At 35.5% G+C, this 13,020-nt stretch overlaps 1 protein-coding gene across 2 annotated transcripts in view; it reads left to right on the plus strand.

Moving 5' to 3' along the window:
- rnmt (RNA (guanine-7-) methyltransferase) overlaps positions 1-11,157 on the plus strand; it is a 23,514-nt gene extending 12,357 nt beyond the window's left edge. Inside the window, exons 7-11 of one of the 2 annotated variants that reach the window (XM_067411229.1) lie at positions 1,284-1,448; positions 1,716-1,833; positions 7,076-7,177; positions 7,280-7,313; positions 10,003-11,157. In XM_067411229.1, the coding sequence (XP_067267330.1) occupies positions 1,284-1,448; positions 1,716-1,833; positions 7,076-7,177; positions 7,280-7,313; positions 10,003-10,040 (457 nt within the window). In that variant the 3' untranslated portion in view covers positions 10,041-11,157. The remainder of the gene's footprint in view (positions 1-1,283; positions 1,449-1,715; positions 1,834-7,075; positions 7,178-7,279; positions 7,314-10,002) is intronic. The other variant, XM_067411228.1, reaches the window with a different exon arrangement.
- The last annotated feature ends 1,863 nt before the right edge of the window (positions 11,158-13,020 follow it).

A 13,020-nucleotide genomic window follows, 5' to 3' on the forward strand; every position in this document is an offset into this window, starting at 1 on the left:
TCTGTCAGCATCACGCGCATGCGTTGTGCTTCTCACGTGACGTAAACACGGAGCTCTGCAACGAAAATAACGTAGCAGTATGACCGGGGACAGACGAATTTGTTGAATAAAGTCATTATTTTTGTTTTTGCGCACAAAGTATTCTTGTCACTTCATAACATTAAGGTTGAACCACTGCAGTCATGTTGACTATTTTAACAATGTCTTTCTGGACCTCAAAAGGTACAATGACATTGCTGCCTATGTGTGGTTCAGATACCCTTGGGTTTCATCAAAAATATCTTAATATAAATATCTTGTGTTCTGAAGACAAACGAAGGTCTTATGGGTTTGGGACGACATGAAGGTGAGTACTTAAAGGGTTAGTTCACCCAAAAATGAAAATTCTGTAATTTATTACTTACCCTCATGCTGTTCCACACCCATAAGACCTTCGTTAATCTTCGGAACACAAATTAAGATATTTTAGTTGAAATCCGGTGGCTCCATGAGGCCTCCATAGGGAGCAATGGACACCACCTCTCTCAAGATCCATAAAGGTACTAAAAACATATTTAAATCGGTTCATGTGAGTACAGTGGTTCAATATTGATATTATAAAGTGACAAGAATATTTTTGGAGCGCCAAAAAAACAAAATAACGACTTATTTAGTGATGGCCGATTTCAAAACACTGCTTCAGGAAGCGTCGGAGCATAAATGAATCAGTGTGACAGAAATTACAGAAATTTCATTTTTGGGTGAACTAACCCTTTAATCTCTTAAAAAGAAAGATCTTACTGACCCCAAACTTTTTAATGGTAGTGTAAATTGTACTCTAGAAGTAGTAAAGACAGTTAGCAAAAACAATTTCAAATATTTATTTATTGAATATGAATATTATTTCTTTACAGCAACATGACAATCAAGTATTATTGACCTACATGTAAAGTTCCCAGGACTATTTTTAGCCTTTTGATGCAAATAAATCGTTGAAATGGACTGTTTGAACTTGTTCATGGCAATCAATTGAACTTTCTAACACAATCAGGATTTTTGCTACTGAAGTTTATATCAGTGATGTGTGTAAAATATCGTTGTCATTATGGTCAAATTAAAAACACAAATCATTGCAATATTCACAATTGTTAATTAACAATTCATAATGCCAACCACATAACTGATATTGCAATTATACAATCATTTAACCACATATACATGTGTTAGCTTTATTCTAAATCAGAAACGCTTCAAAGCAGTAATTCATGTTAACCAAAACATTCAAACGGATTGTTTTTTAATAGGAAGCGCTTGGAGGCATCAGACTCCAACAGCTTTGGAAATGAAGTGTTTAGTGTGACCTTCCAGAAGAAAGGAGACTACCCTCTGTTCGGCTGTCAGTATGATTTCAGCCTGGAGGGTGTTGTTAATGTCCCAGAGTTTCTGGTGTATTTCCCCCTGTTTGAGGAGTAAGTGTCTCATCTCATCTCAAAACATATCGCTTCATTGATACTTTCCTGATGTGCCAGCAGAGGGCGCAACAGCTTTATAAATATGTGTTGTTGTGTCATAGATAATCTTGGCTTCTCATTTCTGCTTCTAGAAAATTCATATACAAACATATTATTCAACTGTAATTTCTGTGTTATGGATGAAAAATCATCAATGATTATTGTCTTTTTAATAATAATTTTACATTTTTTATTTTTTATTTTATTTTATTTTTTTCTATCCAGAATGGCAAAAAAGTACAACATGCGCCTGGTTTACAAAAAAACCTTCAAAGAATTCTTTGAGGAGAAAGTTAAAGATGAGAAGAATAAGGTTCTGATGCAGTGGATGCAGGCGCTGGAGGTATGTGTAGGACTGTCACTGGCTTTTCATATTTGATGGAATCTGTTGATTTTTATATATATATATATATATATATATATAATGTATATGTATATTATGTATATGTGTGTGTATATGTATATATATATATATATATGTATGTGTATATATGTATATGTATATGTGTATATATGTATATATATATGTGTATATATGTATATATATATGTGTATATATGTATATATATATATATATGTATATATGTGTATATATATATATATGTGTATATATATATATATATATATATATATAATGTATATATATATATATATATATATATATATATATATATATATATATATATAATGTATGTATGTATGTTACAGTAAAAATGCTGCACATTTCTTCCACTTTACACAGCATAAGTACTGAACTATTTAAGTACTGTATTGATATTATTTGTTATTTATCAGTGCTTATTATTCCAAAGATAAAGGGTGTTTGTCTTTTGTAATTTTTTTTTAGCAAAATGGATTCACTTGCACATGATTTTCCTTTTTGGCTGTTATTACCTACCCTCCTTTCAACCCCTCCTTTTATTACCTGTCATATTAAGGTGCAGTATGTAATAATTTTGTCCGCTAGAGGTCGCTAGAAGCCTATTCAAAACAAAGGCGTAGCTTGATGATGCCAAGTTTGAGCGCAGAATTTTGGGACATGTGGTCTCCATCTCAACGGACGGTGCAAAAGAATAGGGATAGGACTCTGGAAGAAATCATGTACATGGATGTGATTATTAACGTTACTGTAGTATGAAGCAGAGCAGGACCGAGTGTTGTGGAGCTGAACGAGGAGCTGGAGCGATTGCGCAACACACGCCTCACGAGCAGCAGAACTTTTACTATGACACATAGTATTTTGCGCTTCCGGTCATGAGTATGAGGTAACGCAGCTCTGTTTATCATATTAGATACATTTGAGTGTGTTGAAAATGATGTTATAACGTTACTCTGTGCGTTCGCTCGGTGGCTGATGTGAGACACTTGTTGCACACTGCAGTAAGATAGATCGATTTTAGAATATCATATTAAATGCTGGATGGCTTGTGTTGATAAATGGCATGCAATTAATTTTAAAACATTTTAAAAAATTCTGTATTACTGTTACTAAAAATAAAGCTGCATCTGATTACGCCATGTTAGCTACTCAAAATAGTGTTTTTCTCTGAGGCATGGTAAAGCATGGTACTCTCAAAAAATCAAGAAAATTAGATTTAAACAATAAGACTAAACGTGTTGAGCTATATAACAACAATTAGTTTTCTGTCTATAAATATATCAAAACAGTTGTTCCCTTGTCTATTAAAACATGTAATATATTAAAGCGTCTTTGGTGTTTCCATGGTTTCAGCAAAATAAAACCGAGGCAGACGAGGGTAACGCGGGCATGACGCAATTGACAGGCGACTCCTCACACGTCCCGGAGCCTTGGTTAATATTGCAATTTTCTCATGATTTACAAATAGTTGGAAACATTTGGGATACTGTAAATACTCAAGTGAACAAAATATATAACACTGGCCTAGTGGTTTTTGCATATTTTACTGCAAAAATATTACATATTGCACCTTTGAGATCACTTTCCATGACTCTGAATTTCTGATCAATTTCGGTTTCATGAGAAATACATCACATTATGAAAGTAGAATGCCATTTCTTGTTGACATTAAAAATAATCTGCTCCTATGGTTTCGATGACAGGATATTTTCCCAAAAATGTAAACTCTAAACTGTCATCATTGCCAAAGTTCTCAAATTGTTCTCTTTTTCTCTCTCTCTCTCTCTCTCTCTCTGGACAGGATATTAGGTTTATTTATGTTTAAATGTTTATGGTTAAATGCTGCTGTTTTAACTCCTTTAGTTTGACTTTTTTTTTTTTTAGTTGTATTTAGTATAATTTTACTTTTTTTGGTTTTGATGACTTGGGACAAACTTTTTTTATGACTCTGAAGTGACATCACTGTTGGAGTAATCAATTAATTTCATTTGTTTGATTGATTAGTTGAATATGTGTCCATACATGTTTCTGTGTTATGAATGGTGTCCTCAGTCAGTTTGACTGCACCCACACAAGCACAAATCCTCAAATCAGATGTCATAACTGCACATTAGCACAAATTGAGCATATTTAACACACTTCAAACCTCTTTTCCCTGTAAAAAAATCCCTCTCACATTCAGCTGTAATCCCATTAGCATGCCAGTGGTAATGTGAAGATATCTGCTCTAGGGGTCCATTATTCGCACCTCGCTTAATACATGATTTGACAGATTCATCCAAACGTGATAATTGATCTCTGAATAATTTGATTCTTCAAACAAATTTGCGGATTTGATTAAAATATCTGGATTAATGCTGCCTTCCCGTGCTATCAGAAATTTGATAATTCCCACTTCTGAAGGTGTGGTTACGAGCTCATAGCATTCAAGTTTCGAAATGGGAGGGCATTCATCGTGTGCAATTTTCACCTAGTAATCTCATATTTATGATAATTTCAAGACCATGTGAAGGCAGCATAAGTTGTCTGATATTACTGTGTTCTTGTGTTCATTGGAAAGGGCAGATATATATCGAAACTCAAAACCATAATCAGCAATGCAGTAATTGGTTTGCATCAAGACATCAACGTAATAACATCATATAATTAAAAAAGGATACAGTAAAGCAAGCAAAATTAAAAAAAGTTCTAATAGATAACTGAAATGCATACATGTTTGTTAACACGATTCCCAATTATTTATTTTTTTCACCATTTCTAGTATTTATACAGTATATAGGCTTTAAACTTTTATTAGTGTCAAGAGTAGCCTATTGTAATTAGCAATTCATTTCATTTTACTTGTGATGCAGATAAAGCTTCTTAAAGGGTTAGTTCACCCAAAAATGAAATTTCTGTCACCAAGTACTCAACCTCATGTCAATCCAAATCCGCTAGACCTTTGTTCATCTTCAGAACACACATTAAGATATTTTTTATGAATCCAAGAGGTTTTTAAATCTCTCATAGAAAGCAATGAAGTTACCACATTTAAGGTACAGAGAAGTAGTAAAGACATCTTTAAAATAGTCAACATGACTGCAGTGGTTCAACCTTAATGTTATGAAGCGACGAGAATACTTTTTGTGCACGAAAACAAAACAAAAATAATGACTATATTTAACAATTTGAGCTGTTGTCATAAGGAGTTGAAGTAGTGAACGTGTAGTGAACATTTTTGTTTTGTTTTTCGCACAAAAAGTATTCTCGTAGCTTCGTAACATTAAAGGGTTAATACACTTTCAAATTAAAATTTACTGATAATTTACTCACCCCCATGTCATCCAAGATGACCATGTCCTTCTTTCTTCAGTCGAAAAGAAGAACACCTTCCCTATACAACTTACGGAATGAATGCGGCGCCAGTTCCGTTTTTTCCGTAAGTTAAATAGGGAAGGTGTAGGACATACAGCGTAAGCTTTCTGAAGAATACGGAAGGCGGTCTGGTGGAAGCACTTGCAAGGCGATCGTTTGTGCTTATAAAGCATATACGTTTTTTTTTTTTTAAGAAAATGACAGGTCGTTTCGCTAGATAAGAGCCTTATACCTCGTCTGGTATTGTTTAAAGCCCTTTGAAGCTGCACTGAAACTGTAATTTTGACTGTAATTTTGTTTGGGGTCAATTAAAGTCCACTAGAAGGAGAATAATCCTGGAATGATTTCATCAAAAACCTTAATTTCTTTTTCGACTGAAGACTATTTTGACTATTGACTACTATGACTATTTTAACAATGTCTTTACTACTTCTCTGGACCTTGAATGTGGTAATTTTGTTGCTTTCTATGGAACCCCCCCCCTCCTTGGATTTCATGAAATATGTCTTAATCTGTGTTCTGAAGATGAACAAAGGTCTTGCGGGTTTGGAAGGACATGAGGGTGAGTAATTAATGACAGAAATTTCATTTTTGGGTGAACTAACCCTTTAAGGGTCAATAACATATTTCTAATGGCACAGCAGACAGCATTCAAGTTGTATAATTTTTTTGTAACTTATCTGCATCTACTCTGCATCTCCTGCACTGCACATATAATAGCTGTCACCATTCAAATTAATTCAATTTTTACTAACTGTATGTGTGTGTAAGGCTCCAGTAAAACAGAGATAATTATCCCCTCACAAATAAATCTCTTAATGAGCAAAAATGGCTCTGTCTATTGTTATAGACTACACAACATTATAATTATTTTAAAATTGCTATGACAGCAACTCCAGGATGAGCTTCAGAAAAACCTAACAAGCCCAGATCATGTCAAATCGTCAATGAGTAATCCACACACAAAGAATAGGCCCTTGAACTGGCAATGAAAAGATTTTTTTATTTTTTTTGTGACAATGGATGAAACTGGTTTGATTTTTACTCTAGGCTTTCCACTGATCCAGATGTCTCCCCCCTCCCCTTTTTTCCCTCGCTCCTACTACTTCTGTAAAAATGTCAGCATTTAACTTGTCATACACTTTTTGTCATTGCCATATATGAGGTATTAAATCATCCGGCTTGAAAATTGCTATGACTGTTCTAAACATTCAGACGTGCAGTGTTCGCCTGGGGGACAAGAAATTGGACAAGAAATCTTATAGACTTAACATTGACAAAGAATTCAGAATCTCATAGAGACTTGGGGTCATTTAACTGAGACTAGCAACAAGCTAATAAGTAGTGATGCAGAAACTTCCAAGCCATGCCCTAGCAACAATTTACAGTGCCCTAGCAACAGTATAGTAAAATGAACTGGCATATCTCTGCACCAGAACATTATATAGGTATAATGGGGGTGGGCTCTTTTGACTTGACAGGCAAGTAGTTTTACATACCGTACATCAACATGAATACACTAAATCTCAGCTCTACAAAATCATAGAGACAGAGTTTAGCTCTTTTGATGTGGACAGGCGACTGAAAGTATCACCATGGTAACTGTGTACAGACACAGTAGTAACCATTTACAGCAAATGTATAGCAGCATGAAAAGCCATATTTATGTACCTGAAAATCATACAGACTTTAGAGTTGGATCTTTTGCAGTCACTCAGAACAGTAGAAACTGCCTAGTACCAAGTTTTATCTAATGTTATCTCTGTTATCTGTAGATAATGATGTCTATAGAACCATACTGCCTTATCCTTACTTTGGCAAAATCAAACAGTTTTGTGTCTTGTTGTCATAGCAATACCCTCCGGATGAGAGGGGCCGACTGGCATCCGATAGTCCGGAAGAGTACGACCATGCCAAGAGAATAGCTGAAAATCCTGCTGTTAGACATCCACTGGTAAGCCGTAATACCGTTTTTTTTTTTTTTTTTTTTTTTTGCAGCAGAAAGGATTTTTTCTTTGTATTAATTGTGTTCTGATAGTTTGCTCTTTCTCCGCAGGGAACCTTGAGCAAGTCTGAGTGGGAGGCTACAAGTATGTGGTGATGTTCTTCCTATTAAAAACAGTGTGTCTTTTTATATAGACAGATGCTTTAACTTTCTGAAACATATCAGGTGTTGTCTCAGAAGTTTTTCTGATTTCACAAAACATGAAAAAAGATGTAAGATATTAATATAGAAGTCATAATTGAGTTGTTTGATCTTCATGTTCATAAGTGAGTATAACATGCATGGAGGCTCATTTGTATTGAAAGCTCTGCCTGCATATAAGCCAAGAAATTAAAGACCCAAGCTGTGAAAAAGTCTTTTCTTCTTAAGATAATATAGGTGATATTTCCTCCTACTGAAGTAAAGCATGTGGGTTGGCCATCAAGAAAAAACTAAGCTTGCATCTTCACTGACAGAAAAGTAGTACCTTTTTCGAAGCAACACGTATAAGATATACAGGTGCATCTCAATAAATTAGAATTTCGTGGAAAAGTTCATTTATTTCAGTAATTCAACTCAAATTGTGGAACTCGTGTATTAAATTCAATGCACACAGACTGAAGTATGTTAAGTCTTTGGTTCTTATAATTCTTATGATTTTTGGCTCACATTTAACAAAACCCCACTAATTCACTATCTCAAATTAGAATACTTCATAAGATCAATAAAAAAAAGGATATTTTAGACAGAAATGTATGTTCATTTCCATGCACTCAATACTAGGTAGGGCCTCCTTTTGCATGCATTACTGCATCAATGCGGCGTGGCATGAAGGCAATCAGCCTGTGGCACTGCTCAGGTGTAATGGAAGCCCAGGTTGCTTTGATAGCGGCCTTGAGGTCATCTGCATTGTTGGGTCTGGTGTAGGGCTGCACGATTAATCGCATGCTATTCTCACGCGCATTTCGTCAGTAAAGCCGGTTCCCTGATTACCGCTAAATCGCCATCACCTGCTTTCAAATGAAGCGGCATTTAATAGACAGAGCCGTAGATCACTGAAAAGCCACGCAATATCGCGTTCATATCGCAGATGAATCGCCTGCGATAATGAACGCGATATTGCGTGGCTTGTCTGTGAACTACGGCTCTGTCTATTAAAAGGCGCTCCGTTTAAAAGCAGGTGATGGCGATTTAGCGGTAATCAGGGAACCGGCTTTACTGACGAAATGCGCGTGAGAATAGCATGCGATTAATCGTGCAGCCCTAGTCTGGTGTCTCTCATCTTCCTCTTGACAATACTTCATAGATTTTCTATGGTGTTCAGGTCAGGCGAGTTTGCTAGCCAATCAAGCACAGTAACACCACGGTCATTGAACCAGCTTTTGGTACCTTTGGTAGTGTGGACAGGTGCCAAATCCTGTTGAAAAAATGAAATCAGCATCTCCATAAAGCTATTCAGCAGAAGAAAGCATGAAGTGCTCTAAAATTTCCTGGTAGATGGCTGCGTTGACTGTGGACTTCAGAAAACACAGTGGACCAACACCAGCAGATGACATGGCAGCCCAAATCATCACTGACTGTGGACACTTCACACTGGACTTCAAGCAACATGGATTTTGTGCCTCTCCACTCTTCCTCCAGACTCTGGGACCTTGATTTCCAAATGAAATGCAAAATTTACTTTCATCTGAAAGGAGGACTTTGGACCACTGAGTCCAGTTCTTTTTCTCCTTAGCCCAGGTAAGATGCTTCTGACGTTGTCTTTGGTTCAGAAGTGGCTTGGTAAGTGGAATGTGACAGTTGTGGCCCATTTCCTGAAGACATCTGTGTGTGGTGGTTCTTGATGCACTGACTCCAGCTTCAGTCTACTCCTTTTTGAAGCTCTCCCAAGTTCTTATTTCAGCTTTGCCTGACAATCTTCTCAAGCCTGCGGTCATTCCTTTCACTTGTACACCTTTTCCTACCACACTTTTTCCTTCCAGTCAACTTTCCACGAATATGCTTTGGCACAGCACTCTCTGCGAACAGCCAGCTCTTTCAGCAATGACCCTCTGTGGCTTACCCTCATTGTAGAGGGTCTTGATGATCGTCTTCTGGAAAACTGTCAAGTCAGCATTCTTCCCCATGTCTGCTGCTGGGATTACTGACATAAACCCAGTATTTATACCCTGAGAATGGTAATTTAATAGAACTTGAAATTAAATGTTCCAATAATTTGAGATACTGATTTTTTTTATTTTTTTTTTATTTTGAGCAGCAAGCTGTAATCATCAAAATGAAAACAAAAAAGTCTGGAAATAATTTACTTTGTCTAATAAATCTAGAATATATTTAAGTTTTATTTTTGAATTAAATTACAGAATTTTTTTTTTTCATGATATTCTAATTTGAGATGCACCTGTACACTAACATTCAAAAAGTTAATTAATGAAAAGTTAATACATTAATTTACATTATTTCTAAATATTTCTTTTTCAGTTAAATTGTTTATTTTGAATATCATCAAAGAATACTGAAGGAAAAAAATGTATCACGGTTTCAATTTGAAATGAGATTACATTGAATACAGGTGTTCGCAGGGTCCATTATGTTTTATGATTGGTCCACAATGATGAATCATCAGCATTCACTTTCACATTTGTGTATTTTCAAAGAGTATTTTTCTGGTCTTAAGTTATTTCAATATAAGTGATATTTTAGCATAGTTTAATTTAGTACGTTTTACATGTGATGATTACCATGATGTCTCGTCCTTAACCTTGACCAACAACTCTCTCTTCTCTTTCTTTTTTTAGGCATATACCTGGTGTATGTGTTTGAGAAAATGTCATGAGTCTGAGGGATTTACCTTTGAGCTGATGTATCTGGATGAGTGAACCACAGTTGTGGAATCTCATTGTCATTCATTCAGTTTCCAAAAGCCTGCTGAGCGTGTCCATTCTGCAAACCGTCAAATATTTTTATACAACTAGAGCTTTTCTTTTGTGAGTGTTTGTGTGTTCATGTGTATTTTGTGTAAGGAAGTGTACACAATGAACATGATCAATATTCTGTCTGATACTGTATTTCTGTTTGTCTCTAACCTTCATTCACCCGTTACCCTTTCTCTTCAAGTCAAGCAATTTAATAACCCCGTAGAGCTTACAGTTATACGGTCCCTTTGGGTTTTACTTTGTGATCCAGCCTTCCCTTCAAGCTTGACTGAACTCTGTATTGGATTGTATTTTTTTTTTTTTTTTTTTTTAAAAAACAAAGCTCTGTCCATATGACAAGAATACTGTGTTCAGCTGTGAAGAGTTAATTGATACCATGTTTAATGTGTGACCAGGCTGTTTTCTGAGGGAGGAAGTGTTACCTACTTTTCTTTTTCTTTCTTTCTTTTTTTTCTTGTCATTTATTTAGTAATGATGGCATAGTGTGTTTCTCTCCAAATGTCTTTGAATACCGGGAAAGAAGTTTATTTCTGTCTTTCCTCTTCTGATCTCGGTATGTAGAGCATTGTTGGTCCTCCAGTTTGTCAGGGAATGAAAGCCTGGTGTAGGATTATTAAACCTTGAATTACATGACATCAGATGTATGCCTTGTCTATTAAGATTATTTTCAAGGTACAATACACTTGCTGTATACACTTACATTAAAAAAAAACTAAGTCTTTGAAGGAAATGACATTATCAATAAGCAATATTATTAGAGTTTCAGTTTCAGAGTTTTTTGAAATTGTAAAATGTTACAAAATATTAGATCATTACAATATGAATTCATTATAGAATTATTTGTGTGATGGCAAAGCTGAATTTTCAGCAACATTAATCCAGTCTTCAGTGTCACATGATCCTTCATTCTTGAGCAGCAAATCTGCATATTAGAAACATTTCTTACTATTATCAATGTTGAAAACTTGCTTCATATTTTTGTGGAAATTGATATACTACCATTCATTAAAAAAATAAAAAAAACTTTTATTCCGCAAAGATGCATTAAATTGATCAAAAGTGACAGTAAAGAATAAAGGGGGTGGGGGGATCAGATTCTGATGGATCATTCTATTTTCCCCATGTTACCATCTTTATTTTTTTGATCAAATAAATGAAGCCTTGCTTCTTTCAAAAACATTTTAATTATCCCAAACTTTTGACTAGTGTATATTGTGATTCGTGCAGGCATCTTAAAAGGATAATTCACCCAAAAAATGAAAATTCTGTAATTTGCTTAACCTTATATTGTTACAAACCTGTATGAGTTTCTGTAGAACACAAAAGAAGATATTTTGAAGAATGTTGGTAATCAAATAGCCATCGACTTCCATTGTATTTTTTTTTTTCCTACTATGGAAGTCAGTGGCTGTTTGATTACCAACATTCTTCAAAATATCTTCTTTTGTGTTCTACAGAAGAAAGAAACGCATACAGGTTTAGAACAACATAAGGGTGAGTAAACGATGACAGAATATTTTATCTCTTTAGGATTACAGAGAATGATGTGAAAACCAACTAGTGAGTGGCAGTTATGTGGACTAAATTGCTTATTTTTAATGAGAGAGGCCAGAATGGTTGAAGCAGACGGGATGACGACAGTAGCTAAAATAATCATGCATTGCAGTGTTTGTCAGGTTCTGTTCCTGTCAGGTTCAAGCTAGAAACAGGCCAAACTGGGCACAAGCTCACCAAAAATGGACTGCAGAAAGATTGGAAAAATGTCTCCTGGTCTGATGCAGTTTTTTTTTCTGTGGGGACATGCAGATGGCAGTGTCAAAATGTGTAAACAAGATCAATGGATCCATCCTTTTTGAGTCAACAGTTCAGACTGGTGGTTGTGTAGTGATGTGAGGAATATTTGTTCTGGCATGCATTAGGCCTCTTAATACCAACTGAGTTGACGTGTTCACATGTCACTCACATGAGATCACAGCAATAGCAAACCACAATGATACAAACAATCCCACTGGACAAAATCAGGTCCTGCTCTACATTATTCTTGTTTAAGAATCCATTTCACTCAGTTAAATATCACAATAGGGAAGAAAAGACTCACAGCTTTTGTTTCTTGTCTTAAGTACTTAAGTGTACTCTAGTCTTCCATTGTCTCCAGATCACAATTCAATAGAGCACTTTTGAGATATGGTTGAATAGTAGATTCACATAATGAAGGGCTCTCAAATCAGTATGGACTGGGATTTCCAGCTCCATCACTAAGATATCGAGTCCTTGAATTCAGATCCTTGTGGAATTCAAGCCATGAAGAGTTCAGGCTGGTCAGGGAGCAAAGTGGTGGAGACAGGGATAGCTGAAAAAGGGGGTCAGAGAAAGGGGCGTGTCATAAGATAAGGTTTGTGACATAAGCTAGAAGGCATTCAGATAACATTGTGTTAGATGTTTATGCTCAGAATTTGAGTTCAGTCTACAGAGTGTTAAAAAGTAACACTGAAGCACTGTTTATGTTGAAGCCACAGCTTTAGATATAATCAACTAAAGATAAAAGAAGATATCTCAAGATCTCAGCTGATGATGATTAGACAACTCCACAAACAGCATTACTAGCTTCACTTACTATCCACCATTTTGACTTTATTTCTGTCATAAGTCTACAAAAGTTCTTATTAATTAAACAGATCAAAATACAACATGGTTTGTATAGTACTGATTATTGACATCAGTCCATCTACCATAAAGATTTTATTACATAGACTCGCGGAAGTGCATGATGATTACTGACGAACAACAGGTTACACGATATTGGAGTTAGGTTAGGGGAACGTTCTTTTAATGTTGTCAGAGTGTTAGGGAAATGTTCTGTAAACCTAAAAAAAACCTTTC

Source organism: Chanodichthys erythropterus, chromosome 15, assembly GCF_024489055.1.
Source record: "Chanodichthys erythropterus isolate Z2021 chromosome 15, ASM2448905v1, whole genome shotgun sequence".
Taxonomy (NCBI): Eukaryota; Metazoa; Chordata; class Actinopteri; order Cypriniformes; family Xenocyprididae; genus Chanodichthys; species Chanodichthys erythropterus.